The following is a 19,725-nucleotide window of genomic DNA, read 5'->3' on the forward strand; positions in this document are numbered from 1 at the left end:
CATCTCTTTTATTGCCATATGTGTGTAACTGCGAATAGTCGCACACCCATAGAATGCAAAAATAAATCATGGTTATTTACCTTGTTTCAGTGCAGGAAGAAGTGACTTGTGTTTGTAAATTAAAAATAGGTAAAGAAAATTAAAAAACGGCCACAAAAAGAAAAAAAATCTGCAAAGCTTCTTTTTAGACATTTCCTGTGGTTCACTAATGTTTCAAGTCTTCTTCAATACAGCATGTTGTTCATTTAGTAAATGATGGTCCATTTAGGGTCAAACAGCCCATAAAGCAGGGGGTGCTTTAGGGCGGGGCTTACTGTGATTGACAGGTCTCTAACGGAGACGCATACGGCGTCTTTACATCCTCCTCAGTCCAGAGTCACTTCGGCTGACCGGGTTGCAAAAAAAACAAGGCGGCGACGGCCAAAGCGCTGAAGTTGAGGCTTCAAAACCTCCACGAACCCGTCGGTGACGTCGCGGCGACCTCGTCCACTTCTCGTACGCGCATGTTGACGTTACCATCGAGCCCCTAAAGGAGGAATGACATTCCCTCCATGAAGATGCATCCAACACCAAAAAGAGAAAGTCTCGGTGTGAGACGCGACGGTCCTTCCTCGAGGTGGCCGAGACGAGGCCAAAGGTCAACGCCGCACACACACACACACCCACATCTCACTGCCGCCCCAGAGGTGTTAATTCCCCCAGTCAGCCGCCTCCACCCCTCCGATGTCCCTCCGGTTTTCCCTCCCGGGAAACGATGCCAATCCCTCTCTTCTCTCCCGGCTACCAACCAGAGCTCTTTAACTAAAAGCACCTTCCAGCCATCGCTCGGCCCATTAGTGGCGCCAGATGGGGGGGGGGGGGGGGTGGGCCGGGTCCTGGCGGCAGCGTGTGACCCTACTCTGATTAATAGAGTAGGTGAGGGCAAAGGTGCAACGCGCCCCCGCCCCCTTCATTACCTCATTAGGATTGCCCACAGTGAGAGGTGGTCTCGCTCATTATAAACCCGACGACAGGGGCTGACCTCCACGCCGCGCGGGCCCTGCGGCCGCTGCTTCTAACCCGCCGCGACCGCCGCCGCCGCCGCCACACACCTGTCTTTTCCCTCCTTTCTATTCACACCCGGAGTCACACCACTTCGCCCAGCGCTTGGCTGCAGGAGGGGAAGTCCACCTGGTGGAGAGGCCGAGGCGTAGCGGTGGGCTGCAGTGTGAGGAGCGCGTGTGTTTGTTTGTGCGTGATGTGCTGGGGGGGTGAAGGTGGGTGGGGGGGGGTAGAATGTTTGAATTGGTTTCTTTTTACTTCAGGTATTTGACATTCCTGCTGGATGTTTGTTTCTCGTCCTTCTCATCGCGACACGTCCTCACATTTCTGTGCACATTCCTGGTGAGCCGCCGCGCTTTGCACAAAAGGAGTTTTAGTTCAAAACCAATTCAGAGGAGAAAAGCTGAAAGCGCGCAGGGAGAAGAAAAAAGCAGTTTTGTGGCAAAAAGTAAATTTTGCTTAGAAAAGTCCAGCAGAGGTCGAGTGTCTCGCTACACAGGTGTGTTAATTCTAAACAACATATTAAATATACAGACGGCTTCATGTTGTTTTCTGTTGGACCCGAAACCAACAGGGACCGTATCTGAGCCGTGCATGTCCTCTTCCTCGTCCTCTTCCTCTTCCCACAGAGCTCCGTGTTAAATACATCACTGCTCCCCTCCGTGATGTATTTCTTCATTATGAACTCAAACACTGGAGTTCACCCTGAAGCCATCAAACACTCACAAGAGCACCAAATGAGGATTATTCTGCCGCAGAAAATCACAGCAAGAGCCTCTGTGAACCCCTTGATGATTAACATTTGCTCAGAAACTACAGTGACGAGCTGTTTTGTAGAATACTGACCTTTTAAGAAACAGTGTATATATATATATATATGTGTGCATATGTGTGCATGTGTTCATTTGTACAACCGGGTAGGACACGTGCAGCAACAGCGCTGCACAGCGACTCTTGTATTGATCACGGTTGTTTCTCAGAGACGCTGCAGCCTGCGCGGTGCGATTGAAATACTTTGTCCTCCCTTTCAGGGAAGCTGTGATGCTCTTGCAACGTTCCTGAATGTTGTGGCCTCAGTCCAGAGAAGAAGATGGATTCACCATTCATTAAATGCACTGAATCCAGGTGAAGTTCCTGATTTGAAGTCAAAGATTTGCTACGTGAGGTAGAAAGCAGCACTTTGAGGTTTTAGATGCTTATTTATGACAATATGTTTTTCATCCAGGAGAGTTTCCCTGAATAAGGATCTTATTTGGATTTAAAGATTTGTTCACTATCTGGAGGTGAAATGTGAAATCACAAAAACAATATTTTGTCCCTTGAATCAATGAATATTGGTAATTATCATTTGGACCACGACCCAGAAAGAGAAAATGATTTTTACTATTTCCCTCCTTGAGACGGCCCACGAAAGGCGGTTGAGGTGTTCGGCGATGGAATCGAGGAGTCAGCGGGATACGGCGAGGAGGAGGAAGAGGAGGAGGAGGAAGAGGAGGCCATGACCTCTTCGCCCCACCTTCACATGGGCCCGATGAAATGTAAACGCTCAGACGACGCGTTGCACAAACTGGTTATTCCAGACAAAACCAGTGGGTTTTATTTTTCCAGGAGATGCTTTTCATCTTTTTGTTCTCCAGTAGTGAGTGATGTGCTTTTCCTTCTTTCATAAGCTCCATAGCTTTATATAATTAGACGTGTTAATTTATTTTTAGCACCACCAGAGAGAGAGAGAGATGGGTTTAAAATGACACGGCTGATGTGCACACACACACACACACACACACACACACACACACACACAAATGTAACCGAGGCCGTGAATATTTATATATTTGTGTGCGCAGGGTTGGCTGCCTCCAGTGGGACGGAGGTGTTGGTGGGTGGAGGGAGATGGGAGTCGGGGAAAGATGGAGGGGAAAGAGAGGGTCCCTCAGGCGTGTCCGGGGCCCTGATGGCTCCCCTGACAGCCTCCCCCCCTCCCTCCCCCGTAATGGTCTCCCTCTCTCTCTCTGAGTGCTGTGAAATTGCAGGCCGGCGCTCTACAGCTGAGGACTCGGAGGAGACAAACGGCCTTTTAATTCAGAGCGTGGAGAGGTGACGGGGGGGGGGGAGGCCCTAGGGGAGGGCTACCAGTCAGACATCCATCATACTAACCTCTCCCCTGGGACCGGCCCCGCCAAAGAGGTGGGTGGGGGGGGCTGGGGGGGGGCCGGAGGTAGTCTTGGGTGTACATGTGCGCGTGTGCGCGTTCGGGGCGACACTGCATGCCCGCTCAGGTGTCCGGGCTGTCAAGGTGCGGAGTGCGGGGGGGGATTGTATAGGCGGAGCAAAAATCTATGTGTGTGTGTGTGTGTGTGTGTGCATGTTTTCCTTTCCATTTCAGCTCAGAGTGCACACGTATATATATATATATATATATATATATATATATATATATATATATATATATATATATATATATATATAATACTATCTCTATCTATATATTTCTATGTATTTCTTCTTTTCCTTTCGCGCAGCAACAAGAACCACAAGTAAGAAAACTACTTCAACCGGAAAAGAAGCTTCTTCTTTTTCTCGTTTCTGAAGAACGCCGTCAGTCGTTGCAGACGCTGACCCGTTCCTTTCCTTGTGCGAGCGCCGGTTGCTGAAGGGACGCGGCGGGTTCAGGGTCTGTGGAACGTTTGTTGAGACGGAGACATTTGGCGAAGGCCTCTCAGCGAAGAAAAGGGAACCCGATGCTCACATGTGGGTCCTTGAGAAATATGTGTTGTGATGCCGCGAACTGCTGGGGCGTGTAGCAGCAGAGCGCCGACCCTCCGGGCTGCATAAACACATACACGGTGATTATGCTTTTTATAGAGCCGTTTCTAAAGATTCATCTTTTTGAATCTCTTATGAATCGTCTTCCGTGACGCTGAAAGTCTCAGTGATCTTCATTTAAAGAGCCGTCCTTCAGCACCGTGCGGCTTCTCTTAAAAAATGTTTTGTGAGGGTGCGAACGAGACTGCTGTTCAAGACATTCCAGCTTCACTGTGACACCAGTTAGAGTTTAAAGAATTGATCATATGTTTCATTCTATGGGCCGACACTCCTGTGTTGAACATATCCAACGTATAATGAGAGAAACATTTAAACATTATGAAGGCATCCGTCATCTATGAAACCTGGAAAATCTTCCCTAGGAGAAGCCTCAAGGGGAAGTGAAGCATAAAGTCCTTGAAAATGGAAACGTCATGAAAAGCGTGGAAGGACTGATTCGTTCCCTATAGGAGGACGAGGACGTCTCGGGGTCGACGTCGAGGTCACAGCTAAGCCGAGCTTCCAATCAACCGGCGCGACGACGGGTCAGAACCCGCCGTACAGACCGTGTGAAGACAGAAAGAAAGAGCCTGTTGCTGCCTTTCAGCACCGCGGACAGCTCCCCCCTGCCTCACCACAGGTGAGTGTGTGGCGGCTTTAAGGTGTGTGTGTGTGTGTGTGTGTGTGTGTGTGTGCGCGCACAGCCCAGCCAAAGCAAACACGTATTGTACTTTTTCTTTATCCTTTCGCACAATGCGACACGTCCACGTTCAAACAGGGCGGCCTCACATGCTCTTTTTCCCACCCTTGTTTCTCAGGCTGAAGGCCGCCGGGTCACGAGCTCGGATAATTGGGGCGACTCATTCAGCCCGTCGGCACAAAGGCCCCGAGTAGCCAGGTTAAAGCAGCGCGGCCTGGAGGACGGACGCACACTCTGTGTGATGGAGAAACTCCTATTGTATAAATACATTTACATGGAGACGGGAGGAGGCCAAAATGAATAGGAAATGACGAAATAGAGAAAATACATGAGGTTGTGTTCGAAGTTGGTGGTTTGATGCTTCTGTGCCCTTCAACAACACATGGGAAGAGAGTGTGTGTGTGTAGGGGGGTTTAATTTAAAGTAATGTAATGTTAAAGATTTGGATCCCTTTTATTTGGCTGATATGATTTAGATAAATAGATGGACAAAATATCACGTTGTTTGACACTTAAACAATATAGATGTATTTATATACATATAAACAGATATTCATATTTGTATAAATAAATATAAATAGATTAATGTGTAGAGATACATAAATCGTATTTGATATATCTATTAATCTCTTTCCAGGAATAGACATATATAATCTGTCTTTAAAATAACTAAGAGCCCCGTTGTTTGTCGGTTCCTCTCTAAATGTTGTCTTGGTTGATCTATAATCGTGTGAAATGAGTCAAAATTCACACCTAATGTCATTTAAATGAAGCATCATTAACCCGGGAAGGCAAAAAAAAAGCCCCTCCGCCATCCTCTAACATGCATTAGCGTATCGCATGTTTACTTAACTGCAAACTAACACAAAAAAAAAACCAGCCTGTTGGTAAATATTGAAATTCCCCTTTTCGATCCGCGGCCGCTGAGTGTGAAGCGCCGGCTTCTCCCTATTGATGAGCTGCGGATAATCCATCGCATTTCCCTGTAAATAGCTTTCTGCATGAGAAAAGCCCCCCCCCCATAACACCCCCCGGCTGAGAGCAGCCACAGTGTGATGCACGGAGCGTTTTGTCACAGGGCCATTATGAGGCCTCTGTAGCATCAGCGCCTGTTCGGCTACTCCCACATTCATGGGCTCGTTATACCGGTACGTCCTAACCCGCGGACCCCTTGGTGGACTTTCAACTTTACGGTTCCGATGCTGCAGGGAGAGGGGGGGGGGCAGCGTTACGGGGGGAGGGGGGGGGGGGGGGTGGTCTTCCCCCCCCCCTCACAAAGTCAGCGATGTCCCCGTGAAAAACCTTCCGCACACACCCACAGGCCCCCGGTTTGTGATTTCAGGGGTTCGCTCGGAGGCTACAGCGATGAACGCGTAACCATGACAACCGCCTTGTGATTGGTTCTCCCTGAACGAGGGAGGAGGAGGAGGAGGACGAGGCGGGGAGGAGGGGGGGGGGGGGGGGGGGGGGGAATTAACAAGGGCGTCATCCAATGTGACGCCGCGTCGCTCTGGCAAAAAAAAAAAAAACAGCAACGTGACAAGCAGCCACTGTGGTGCGAGAGCGGCGGCGCGAGGTGAGCCCGAAAGACATGACTGGACCCCAAAACACGGCGCGGGCTGACAGGCGGATGAAATATCAGAAATAGTCCTGTTAAAAGAAAAAAAAAACCCGCGTTTGGATGATGGCGTTCGCGGCCGTGCGCCTGTGACATGTCCGTGACGCAGACGTCCAGAGCCGCTCCTCTGGGTCTTGGATGGTGACGGCGCCCGGAGACCGAGCAGGACTATACGCCGCGTCTCCTCGCCGCCTTTTGGCTTTTGGTTGGCTTTTTTTTGGGGCGGGGGGGGACCTGGAGCTTCTTGGAACTTTTTGCCTGACTGCACGGCTCTCTGCCGCCCACCTCTCTTCCCCACAAAACGCTCCTTACACGCCGCCCCCCACCCCCTCGCCAAGACGTTGTTCCGCGTAGACCCGGGTCGTCCCAGTCCGAGCAGCGCAGTCCGTGTGGGAAGGTCGGCTCTCTGCGCCCTGCAGGCCGGAGACATGATGGTCCACTGCGCCGGGTGCGAACGGCCCATCCTGGACCGGTTCCTCCTCAACGTGCTGGACCGAGCGTGGCACGCAAAGTGCGTCCAGTGCTGCGAGTGCAACTGCAACCTCACCGAGAAGTGCTTCTCCAGGGACGGGAAGCTCTATTGCAAAATGGACTTTTTCAGGTAACGAGAGGGAAGGACAGGGTCCGAATTTGGGGTTCCTTCAAATTGGGGCTTTGATTTCAGTCACCACGCTTAAGATTGTTTTTAAAGCAATCTGTGTATTGATTAAAATGTTGAAATACATCAGGAGAAATTTAAAAAAAAGGACAAGCAATCACAATGTGGCCCACAATCAAAATAATTTACTGGCACACGGGTTAAAATATCCAGTCCTGGATTAGAACAAATGTTTATTATTTTTTGTTTATTATGTTTTTAGAAAAAAATAATATGTCGAATTAATTTAGAACATTTATTTTAAAACGCAGGGTTTTCAAACTGAAATACAATCACATGGCATTTTAATAAAGGACTCCTACAAAAAAAAAAAACATTAAAATGTATTTCATTGTCCAGCCACACTATTATTATTTTTACAGCAATTTTCCAGATGCACACAACACTTTTTTTCAAACACCCATCAGGCCATTAACCGGTTCGCAGCCCCTAAAAGAAAAAGAAAACGTGCCTCCGGTAATTGAGTGATAAGTGAAGCCCTTGCTTGTCCCATCGCACTCTCTTAGCATCATTTACATTCGTACGTGTCAGTTATTTTCTCCCAAATTGTCTAATGACATGTGCGGCGCATTAGCTTTTGTCCGCGCGGGCCGTCCGTGGCCTCGCGCGGCCTCGGCCGTCGCGTTGCTGCGGGTCCATCAAGCGGGGGATTCAAATGGGCGGCCATTAGCAGGCGAAACAGTAATCACCTTAATATGTCCATTTGTTGTGTAAGTAGAGTTGTGCCCTTTCGCTTGGGGGGGGGGGGGGGGGGGGGGGGGGCATGCATGTGAAAAGAGGGACAGGGGAGCGATACCTTTGCAAATGGGGAGACAAGCCTACATTAGTGTTAAAACAATGCTCCACAAAAGGAGTGCTTGCTTTCACCCAGAGGCTTAACCCCCCCCCCCCCCCCCCCCCTCCATTGGCTGACTGTAAACCCAGGTAGAAAAGGCCCATAGTGACCCCCCCCCCCGAGACATCTGCTCAAACTCCCCATATTCACATAAGCAACGATGCAGGTGATTCCCCAAATAACACTCAGGTGTGTTTGATTTCACGCCCCCCACCCCCCGACATGGAGTAAAAACAACACCTCTGCTTCCAAATCCAAAGGGGGATTCTGCAGATTTTTTGTGGCGTGTGGGGTGGGTGTGTGTGTGTGGGCGGGGGGGGTATTTGTGTATCAAATTGATGAGTCCTCTTCCCACTCGGCATTTAAGCGGGTGAATATGGATTAAGAGAAGATTTCCACGCTAAAATGCTCCCACTCTGCTTAATCCTGTAATATATCCGCGGCTACAATGTGTTGATTGTCACTAATGCGCTGCGCGCGGGGTTATTGCACGAGCACCTCCATCAAAATAACGAGCACGCGGGGTTTCAGAGAGCCTCCCAAAAAAAAGGGAAAAGAAGCAAAATTGGATTTAAAATGTTCGATTTTATTATTTACGTTGCAATTATCCGATTATACTTAAATCATAAATATTGGGAAATATTTTGTTTATTTGTGTTGATTCCATGTTTATTAATTACCTGATATCATACTGATTTATACTGATTAATATTTTTTATGATTATGCGGGCTTTTATTAGAATGCTGAAAAATGACAACGTTTTTTAATTCTACGTTGATATTCAATATCATAAATATTATTTTGGAATATTATTATATTCGAAATAACAATATTTCATGTTCATCATAATTTGAATTCAATATATACTGCAATTCTTTATTTATCTCTAGCTGTTGTGTTGCACATTTTACTATTATTATATGCACTTTTGTAGATATAAATTGCCAATTATAACAAAACCAATGACGATAATTATACGAGTTCGTGTTTGGGCCTAAACTGAATATAATAAACATAATCTTAAAGTCATTGTTTTGTTTGGTGCAGGCGGTTTGGCACGAAGTGCGCGGGCTGTCTGCAGGGAATCTCGCCGAACGACTTGGTGCGCAAAGCGCGCAGCAAGGTGTTCCACCTGAACTGCTTCACCTGCATGGTGTGCAACAAGCAGCTGTCCACGGGAGAGGAGCTCTACGTCATCGACGAAAACAAGTTCGTGTGCAAAGAAGATTACTCGACCTCCGGGGCTATTAAGGAGGTCAACTTGAACTCAGGTAATCAGCGCGATGACGCGGCCTTTTGTGTTTATTTATATGCGTGTGCATGCGCGAGTGCATGCGTGTCCATTTTATATAAATGCATGTGAGGGACAAAAGCAGGGCGACGCTGTGTCGCTTCAATGGTCCCGTCTGGATTTGTCGGAACATTTCCAGCAGTCCGTGGAGATCTTTTTCCTCTCACAACAACCTTGTCAGATGAATGGTTTCAATGTTTACCTCCAGGAGACAACGGCTCTCTGTTGTTGTTCGCCGCGACCCGCCGGGATGAGCGTTGACCGCCGTGTGTTCAGAAACCGATCACACCCCCACGTCCGTTCACATGTACATTGACATTATTTCTATGACGTAAATATGTGCGCATTATATTTATGCATTATGTGTTTGCTTAAAATCTGATTTTTTTTACAGCTTTTTCGCTTTTAAGGCATCAACTCCGCACACAAAACCATTACACGTAGTGTTTATTAATCAATTTTAATGTTTAAAAGAGGTACAGAGTACATTAAAATACGTTTAAAAAATAACGAATTGTGTCATATTTTGGCTCTATATTCAGTGATCCCAAGCCTAATTAAGTACCCCTCCTCTCTGACATTTCGGATGGTGACCTTCCTCTTGCTTGCCCCCCCCCCCCCCCCGCCCCTCCCCACCCCTCCCCCCCATCAGTGTCGTCGTGTACAGATAGGAGTTTATCGCCGGATCTGCAGGACCCAATACAGGACGACATAAAAGAGACGGACAATTCCACGTCCTCGGACAAGGAAACGAACAATATTGAGAACGAGGAGCAGAACTCGGGCACCAAGCGGCGCGGGCCGCGGACCACCATCAAGGCCAAGCAGCTGGAGACGTTAAAGGCCGCCTTCGTGGCCACGCCGAAGCCCACGCGGCACATCCGGGAGCAGCTGGCCCAGGAAACGGGACTAAACATGCGCGTCATCCAGGTAAGAACCAGCCCCCCCCCCCCCCCCCCCCCCCCCCACACACACACACACACACTGAAATGTTCTTAAATGAAGCGGACGCGCTCGGTGCAGCGCGTGGACCCGCGCGTTCTGCAGGTGCACGTCTGTGTTGTGTCCGTGGTCGTGGAATTTGCCTTTAAAGGGATTGACGGAAAACTACTTTTAATTCTCTGCACAGTTGAAAAGATTTGTCAGTTTGAATATATGTTTAGACACGTCCCTGTGAACCATTTCAGCGATTCTGTTTTTAATATTTAAAAGCGCACAGTTACGTTCCTGTTTCCTGTCACGATGTTTTGCATTTTAATGCTTAAACACGTTACTTAAAAAATAAGCTATATAAATATATTATAAATGCTGCGCACTCCACTATATTGTGTTGTTGATATTCCTATAAAAAAAAACATTCCTGTTTGCATCCAATTTCCCACACTGCCTCATCCAAACCTGCAGGCGCGCGTTTATTCTCTGAAATTGGGATCTAGTAATCCAATTTACCGAAACGTGGCTACAATAAACAAAAAAGAACATCATTTATGTTGTGCAGCCAGCGGTTTATTTCAGTAATCAAACGTGTTACGCAGCCATGAAATCAGCGAAAGAAAGGTTAGCGTGCTGTTTGCCAAAGGCGAGAGAGGAACCCCAAACAAGGTCTGTGCAGAATAACAGCAGCTTGTTTTGGGCCACTGTCTGTCTGCTCACACACACACACACACACACACACACACGCACACGCACACACACGCGCACACACGCGCGCGCTGTCCGGGTGCAGACTGTGTCAGGATGATTAGCACCATCTCTGCCAACTGTGATGTGGCTTTTTGTGCACTCACTGTAATTATCGCTGATTTCACACATTTACATACCACCCTCCCCCTTTTTCCTCACCTCTCTGCTCTTACTCACTTCCAGCCTGTTTGCTCCGCCTCATCTATATCATAAACTGCGGGCTGCAGTGCGTGCCCGCGCGCGTGTGCGTGCGTGCGTGCGTGCGTGTGTGAGAGAGAGAGCGCTGCATCAACAGAGCTCAAACAAGCAGCCAATAAATCAATGAATCAATGAGTCAATGAGTCAGGCAGTCCATCCATCTCTCCCCCTCTCTCCCCCTCTCTCCCTCTCTCTCTCCTTGTTTGCGTGCGCGTGTTTGTGTTTGCGTTTGCGTTGCTCGGAGCCAAAATGGAGGCCGCCCGCGTTTCGTCATCCTGCGCGTTAAATACCGGAGCTCCCGACGCGGGGAGCCCTGTGAGCCACGCGGCTCCTCCCGCGCGTGCGCGCGTGTAATCCCCCGGGCGACGCGCGCGCGCTCTCTCTCTCTCTCTCTCTCTCTCTCTCTCTCGAGGGGAGCCGCGGCATTTCCATAAAAATGTACCCTACAGTCACGCGACTGTTCTCCGTAAGCAGGTGTCGCCTTTTTTCCCGCCGCAGCACGCAGAACAGAGCCTAAGTGGGTTTAGGTGTGTGTGTGCGCGTGCGTGTGCGTGTGTGTGTGTGTTTTGTTAATCTGCTGCACAGTGGGATTTCTTGCCTCCGGTGCAGCCCGGCTGGGGTGAACACACATCATTATGCAGCAGTGATGCAGATGTGTTATGTGCTTATGGCGCAGACGCGCTTCCGGGTGGCGCGCGGTGAAACGCTTCTTTGTTCCTCTTCAAAGACGTTTATCTCGCGCGCGTCGGGGATGTTTGTGCGCCGATTCGCGGCTTCCACTGTTTGTTTAAAGTGGGATTCGTGTGGCTCCGCTCTTTATTTTGGGGATTGCAAGTGGAAAACGTGTTTCTGGTTGCTGTTTAGGTTATTTGCTTTGTTACATCAAGTGCTTTGCAGAGATGTATAATGTTTGTATTATGTGGGAAAAAAGGAAATGACAGAAAAACTTTTTAAAGGATTTACATTTTTTAGTTTTTCACTTTCACTGAATACTACGTAAACCCGAATGAACATTACTTACGTTTTTACCTGTTAAAACTAAATCTTGAGATTATTTTCTCCCATGTCTAACATGATCATTGTCAAAAGTAGTTCAATCTTTGGATGCTGTTATTCAGAATTGTTCATAAAGTGACATTTTTGATGTCTAAGATGAGGATAAACTGGAAGATCACTGATGGTCAACCAGTTCTATAATATTGTTTCTGTATAAATACTTCAGTGGCCTTTTACCTCCTTTGGAAAAATATTTATTCTCATAAAAAAACAACTTAAGGGCTTAAATCTATAATAGAATGAATACATGAATACACTTATTTTTATATCATTCTATATTATATATTATTGTTATTATGACGCTGTCGAGACTAAAGTTGAAGCTTAAAGCCTTTTTACTTATTTCATATGTTCACACGATGAGATCAGCTGATAACTGTGTAACCCCCCCCCAGGTCTGGTTCCAGAACCGGAGATCCAAAGAGCGACGGATGAAGCAGCTCAGTGCCCTGGGGGCCCGGCGGCACGCCTTCTTCCGGGGCCCGAGGAGGATGAGGCCCCTGGGAGGCCGGCTGGAGGACCCCGACATTCTGGGGCCCGGGGCCTACGGCTACTACGGAGGTACGAAATAAAGACTCCTGATGACAAGCAATGCAACGGCGACTTTATCTCCTGAGCTGCTGTCCCCAGGGGGACATTTGCATGTTTATTTCTTTGCACAACAACAACAACAACAACAACAACATGCGATCAGCTGATTTCAACCTTTGGGGACTCTTCGTGTTGCAGGATTAAGTTCGGGGGTAAAAGCATTAAACCTGCACGTCACACGCGGCCTCTCAGCGAGACAGCTGGGAGGATGTCGCGATCACGCCCTTATTGTGAAAGTGTTGCATCATGGGTGAAGGAGGGAGGGGGCGGGGCGTATTTCAGACATTTAAGGTAAAAATAAATGGTTTGTATTCAATCTTTTACAGAGCGGAGGACTTCAAAAATAGTGTAAACTGGATAAATAAAGCGCGGGTGTCTGTGGAATTTGATTCATGCCGTGTTCTGGTTCAAAACACTTGACTTCTTCATTTAGATGAAAACGTGCCTTTTGTAAAGACAGATATTTAAGTTTATTGAAACAATATTGCGGTGCTCACCTCGTTTTCCCTTTAAAATAAATCCGCTATTTCTTCAACAAATGATGACGGTGGGAAAGACGACAAGCGGCACATTAGAGCAGAGTTTGGATCCATTATTTGAACTCGTTGAAAAGGAAAATATGTCAAGTATTCTATAATAAAAGACTGACTATTAAAGTATTTCTCATGGCACCTTAATGGTCAACTGAGGCTGTGAAATGCGTTATTCTCATTCTCTGCCTATTTGAAACACAGACAGAGCGGAAACTATAATCACGTTTGATTTAGTCAAATATCAATTGCGAACGTTTTTAATTTCTTCATCGTTGTGCTGCAGATATTCCAGCTGGGAAAATTAATTGCAGACAAAATGATCAGCTACACTGTATGTTTTATTTTCTAACACAACGGGATCTCCTTCTGGTCTGAGGACTCCTTCAAAAATCAATATTCCTTCCAAATAGAAGAAAAAAAAAAGCGTGTCAAGACCGCTTTAAAAAAAGAATCTTGATGCCTCTGGCCTCGATTTATTGGCCAAGAACATTGTAAATCTTCTGGAGACACAAGCAGGCGGGCAGCGCGTAAGAACCGCTCCACGTGGCGCTGAATGAATCCTCACGTGCATCAGCACTTTTTTTTTTAAATATTTTTTTCGTGCGCGTCCTTCTATCCGCAGCTGAAGGGCCCGCGCGTTGGAGGACACGAGGACACAATGAACCGGAGCCCGTCAAGGCTGCAAGCGCGCGGAGTGTGAGGGGTGGGGGGGGGGGGGACTCCATCCCTCCCTCCCTCCCTCCCTCTCGCCTCGCTCGGTCCTGCCTTTCACACCCCTTTGTGCCGCGGCAGCGGCGGGCGGCTCGCTGCGTCCTTATGTTCCTCTGCTGCTCACAGGGCGTGTGCGTGCGCGTGTGTGTGTGTGTGTGTGTGTGTAGTGAAGTAGTGCGTCTGCATGCGAATTTGTAATTATAGTAACCCATACGCCCCCCACGCCCCCCCCCCCCTCCAATCACACATATTCGCCCCGACACAAGCTTGCTGTTTATTGTCAGGTCGGTTCTGTTCGTCAGATCGAATCATCAGATCTGCTCGTGGAAGTCGTGTCGGCTCTTATAGCTCCTCTTGGTGACTGACCCCCCCACCCCCAAAAAACCCAAACAAACCCACGTGCAGCAGCGAATGGAGGCGGTGTTTTGTTGGTGTGTAGCCTGTTAGCTGCTGGCTGGGGGGTGAGAGGAGGAATGTATTTAGTGTTACATCGGAATGAAGTGAGCCATCGATCCCTGTTTAAGGTGCCGTTGGAACGGAATGGATTTAATGGAACTGGAGCTGTTGGGGGGTAAAACAGAAGGTTTGTGTTGTGAACACGTGGAGCGGATGAGTCCTTCTATAAACTCTTTTTATGTGGTAACAAGTCAAGAAACACAGTGACAGGGAATGAAATGTCAAATCAATAAGCAAAGCTCAGTCACAAGTCGACTGACATTTTGTTAATTGATTGACAGTGTTTTGCACTGCTGTCCGGTCTGGAAGTCGTTTTCACTTCATGAAAGTTGGTCGTAACATTTAGTCTGCGTGACGTTTTTTGGGGAATTCGTTCTCTCTTTGGTCACTTCTGGTTCCAAATGAGAAGAAGGCGGCGTCGCCCGAGAGGCTTCAAAGCGTCTCAAACATCCAAAAACCGGTTGGTGACATCACGGTGACAAGTCCTCTTTGTAGAGTTTATCTTTAAAGTATCAGTCTGCCAGCAGACATTAGACCACGGGTCATTGTGCTAAGCTAAGCTAAAGGCCTCTTACAGGCATACGGGAGATTCAAAGCAAATCTTATAACCAGCAGGAAATCAAAGATGTGCGTTTCCATTGGTCCATCATGGTTCCTGCTTCAATCCCAACCCGAGGACGGATTCCATGATGGAAACAAATCCACCCAAATCATAACAAACGAGAAAGAAGCACTGAGGTATCTGCATGTCGTCCCATGATCCGTTCAGCCATTCAATACAAATCAGCTTTTTAATAGTAAATGATCATATATTTAAAACCTGAGGCTCCTCAGAAGGGATTCATCCACATTCCAGTTTGTATACCTGAACTACTCTGATAGAGAACGCAAAGAACTCTGTGAAGAAAGGATTTACTTTTTTGTAATACGGTTGGTTAAAGGAGGCTTTGCATCGTGATTTAAACTCATCCACCAAGCGAGTTGATCCTATATTTGCTAAACAACAACAACAACGACTCCGTCTGAAACCAAAACGGCAAACTTTCATCTGAATATTAAACAATTTGACGTTTAATCGTCACACCATCGGTGAGTAAATGCCTTCAGGTGGTTTGAAGGAATCGGGACTCACGGACGTTTATGTGACTTGTGCATAACATCAGACAATGAGACAATGAGACAATGGACAATAAGACAAAATTACATGTTCACTTTACAAATTTAAATCCACCGTATAAAATCAATTTATCAAACAAAACGTTTCATTGCTCAGAAACAAACATGGAGCAGGAATTACGCCCCAACCCTAAAACCAGGGAGCATGCTGGGATTTCTGCATAACCGCACATTACTACTGGCAAATGACTTACTAGCAGAATGAATTCAGAAAAACAATATTCAGTATTTTCGTAAATAACCAATGAGAATGAGGCCCGAATGTGATTACAGGAGACATCGAACATCAGGCGGTTTATGCAGAAGCCTGAGAGGCGTAAACATGTCACTCAGTGTTAGAGGTGATTCCAGAGTCTTTGTACAAATCCAAGTGTGTGCAAGAGATTTCCTTTGGAAGCCGTGAATCTGGGCTCTTTGCTGTCATTAATATGCCAGTTTTGTGAGAAACTTGAATAATCTAAAGACGACAAAAAACATCCGTCGTGAATGGAGCTCTGCTCCTGCGTTGGGCGACGAGATTAACTCACGGCCCCCAGAAGGACGGACCCTCCGTACCTTTACCGGCGCGGCGTGGAAACACGAGGAGCAGCGGTTCTGTTTGCAAGGGTTCGATTATTCCACCGACTGCCACTTAATCGGGATCATTCTTTGAAATATTGGCTTTGGGGCGATTAATGGAGTGGAAATGTGCTGCTGCTTCCACGTCTTACTTCTCTGTGTGCGTCGCGTCCAGGGGACGCCGCCGCAAAGGAGCAGCAGCGTCATTTGGCTTTAGGAACCCGGAACAGTTTCACGATGATTCATGGAGCAAAAGATTCGTCACAAAAAAACAAACACGGTGGGATTATTATCCGATAATGAAAACAATCCGTCAGACTGCATGCTGGGAATAATGGAGCGACGAGGGAAAGGTGGAGGAGCGAGGGAGGGGTTGCTGGGAAAACCTCATTGTGGGGTTCCTCATCCGGATCCGGGAAGTTTCTCGGGGGGGGGAAGGGGGGGTGAGATGGATGCAGTGTGTGTGGAGTTGTTTATACACCCCGATGAGGCCGCCTGAGAACGCTTGGTTGGAAATTGGAACGTGATCAATTTCACCACTTAGAGTGTGTGTGTGTGTGTGTGTGGGGGGGGCTACACACACTGTGGGGGTGACACAAACATATTCACAGTCTGACTCCCGTGCTTTCTCCCCCCCCCCCCCCCAGAATACCAGGGTGACTACTACGGACCGGGGAGCAACTACGACTTCTTCCCGCACGGCCCCCCCTCCTCGCAGGCTCAGTCCCCCGCCGAGTCCCCTTACATCCTGGGCTCCGGCCCCGCCGGGGCCATGGAGGGCTCGGGCCACCACCCGTCAGACGACCAAAGGTTCACGGACATGATCTCCCACGCGGAAACCCCCAGCCCGGAGCCGGGCCTGCCGGGCTCCCTGCAGCCCGTCCCCGGGGAGGTTTACGGGGGGGGGCCCAGTCCTCCCTTCTCCCTGGCGAGTAACTCCAGCTACAGCGCTCCGATGTCCCACCAAGGCCCGGAGATGGGGGAGACCACGGCCTGGTGAGGGGAGGCGTGCCGCCGGGGGACCAGGGGGGGGAGATGAATGAACCCTTCATTCAGGAGACGAGTCGAGAACACGCGCACGCACACACGCACACACGTGGCGGAGTGAAACGCCGCAGATGACGTTTTCATGGAGGACTTCAGAAGAAAAAAGAATCCGGGAGTGATTCTCCGGCGGATGGACGGGCCGCTGAGGAGAACCCGATCAGGATCACCGGACCGGAGTCTCCTCTGGTCACATCTCTCACAGCTTTCCTTTGTCGTGTGTTTGCGTTGTTCTGTTGTTGCCGCTCGGCCCTCAATGCGAATATTAAGACAAAGGAGCGGGTTTTAACGTTCACGTCCACCCTGGTCCATCAGGACACGTTACTCTCCTCTGTAAGACAATGAGGCAAACGCACACACACACACACACACACACACACACACACACACACACACACACACACACCTCAGCTTTAAGTCCCTTAATGCACAAGAAGCGTTCCTTATCAGAGCTCAAAAGAAGGATGTCTATACCATTATTCAAAACACGGACACAATTACAGTCACTTGTACTCACTCAAGCACGCACACACACACACACACACACACACACACACACACACACACGCACACACGCACACAGAGGCACAGCCCTCACACCCCTCCAGCCGGCCCTGATAGTTCTGCTCTGCAGACTGCTTCACCTGACCTTCCCTTTGTTACTGTCCCTTTTAGAAAAAAAAACATGTTTTAATGGAAATGATTTTGAAAAGAACATTGAACCCATAATGGAGAATCTACTTCAACAGCTGAGGTCTCCTTCCTCTAAAGGGAGACAACAAAAGAGGGGGCAGACAACATCTGTGGCGTCACAAGCACTCGTCGCCATCTAGTGGCCTTAAGACACACCGAACTAAAGGAGAAAGACAGAATGTGGCTCAACGCGTCCGGTGTGCGTGCGCGTGTGTGTGTGCGTGTGTGTGTGTGTGTGTGTGAACATCTTTCTGCTGCACAGGACAAACTCTTTATTGTTTTTTTCCCCTCCGGTCCGGACGTCCACCGTCCTGAACAGAACAACAACCACCTACTTGAAATATTCCTCTGCGTTTCCTCTGGACGTTGTGTTGGATCCGGAGAGAACATGTCTTATTTCTGATGTATTGGCACACTGATACAAAAGTGAGCGCGTGTGTGTGCGGGCGTGCGTGTGCATTAAAGGGGGGGTAAGGCTGTATTATTTCTATGTAAATAGCACTGGTAATAAAAACCTTCTGTTACAACTTGCAGAACTGGCTTTCTTCTTGAGCAGCATCACGCGACGTTCTTCTACTTCCTTTAGTCTGTTTAAAGGAAGAAAAAAGCTGTTTGTCTTCTTCTGCAACGTTTGTGGAACCTGTGCTTTTATTTCACGACGTGACTAAATCACGGGATCAATCTGATTCTCTTTTTTTTGAACACTTCTTCACTTATTGTGGCTCGATAGAATAATTATAAACTATTCATTTATCTTGTACAACTACTCTTCTGTTTGCAGACCGTTTAGCACATTGGTCTCCATCCAACATCCATTAACAAGCTCTTATTTCACAGATGCTGTAAATCTGCATTGGGTTGTTATTCAGCAGCATCACCAGCTGACGTGTTATTGGTTTACACGGTTGATGTGTGTGTGTTTCACTGCCAGCGGACGTGGAGCGACATCGTGATATCGCTGCGTGCGAAAACACTTCTGGTTACGGGTCCTTCTGCAAAGCCGTCTCCGTGGAGCCGGGATTCTCCACCGGTCTCCATGGCAACAGCACGAGAGCAGCAGGTTGGAAACGTCTAACAAACGGTGGAAACGTCTCCTTACTCCAGCTGCCACACTGCAGAAGAAGAAGAAGAAGGAGAAGAAGGGATGTGGCTGCAGGGACTCGGCTCGGTGCAGGTCGACCCGCTGGGCTGCAGCGCCACCTTTTAGGATGGAGAAGTTTATTTTGGAGCCATCGGCACCTTCACAATGGAAGGAGGAGAATCACTGTTGTATTATGAGACCACAGGCCCCTCACAGAATAGTAGTTCAGAGTGTATTCTGCAGTGATTCTGTGTCTCTTTGTGGTTATTTTGTGTCTCTCTGCGGCTGTTGGCCCTTTATTATTTGTTTAGCGTTGATGTCGGTTGCAGGTGAAGGCCCCCTGACGCTTTGGGCCCCTGACACAGAACTTCCTTTGCTTCTAATGAGAAATGAAATGAACCAGAGTGCTTGGTGGGGACGTGGAAACACTCCTGAGACAAGAAACGTATTTGTGAGTCGCCTCATCCAGTCATTTCATCCGCTGTTGATCGAAATAGTGTAAATAACGTGGAATACAGCAGCTTTAAGTTGTTGTTTAGATCTTGCATCGTTCTCCTTAGGAAGTGGAATCAGAGGCTCCTTCTGAAGCCTGCAGGCCAAGACCCTGACTTCAGACAAGCCCCCCCACCCCCCCCCCACCCCACCCCCCTCCTCACCCCTCCCCTCCCCTCCTCTCGCTGTGGGGCCAGGTGGGCCGATGGTGGCGCAGGTCTGCAGTAATTTTCTCCCTGACTGGTTTTAATGTAAAGGGTAATGTGAGAGGAGACCAGCGGACACACACACACACACACACACACAGAGGAGAGTGTGTTCCACCAGTCCACCAAGAAGCTCTACGTCCGTTTATTCCTCTTCTACGTCCGTTTACTCCGCTTTATTTCCTTTAATTCCAGGTTTTTATTTTTTTGTCTTCCTATGGCTGCGTTCCTCGACACACACACACGCACGCACACACACGCACACACATTTCACATCAAAACTTGTGCTGGGACTTGAGCAC

At 48.2% G+C, this 19,725-nt stretch overlaps 1 protein-coding gene across 1 annotated transcript; it reads left to right on the forward strand.

Moving 5' to 3' along the window:
* Window positions 1–5,962: 5,962 nt before the first annotated feature.
* On the forward strand, window positions 5,963–18,175 carry lhx5 (LIM homeobox 5). The gene is made up of 5 exons (XM_078088798.1): window positions 5,963–6,761; window positions 8,702–8,925; window positions 9,598–9,875; window positions 12,278–12,443; window positions 16,555–18,175. Exons 1-5 carry the CDS (start codon window positions 6,589–6,591, stop codon window positions 16,905–16,907), a joined length of 1,194 nt encoding a protein of 397 aa, XP_077944924.1. The 5' UTR covers window positions 5,963–6,588; the 3' UTR covers window positions 16,908–18,175.
* Window positions 18,176–19,725: the final 1,550 nt, after the last annotated feature.

The sequence above is a fragment of the Gasterosteus aculeatus genome, chromosome 14 (assembly GCF_964276395.1).
Source record: "Gasterosteus aculeatus chromosome 14, fGasAcu3.hap1.1, whole genome shotgun sequence".
In the NCBI taxonomy this organism is placed as follows: domain Eukaryota; kingdom Metazoa; phylum Chordata; class Actinopteri; order Perciformes; family Gasterosteidae; genus Gasterosteus; species Gasterosteus aculeatus.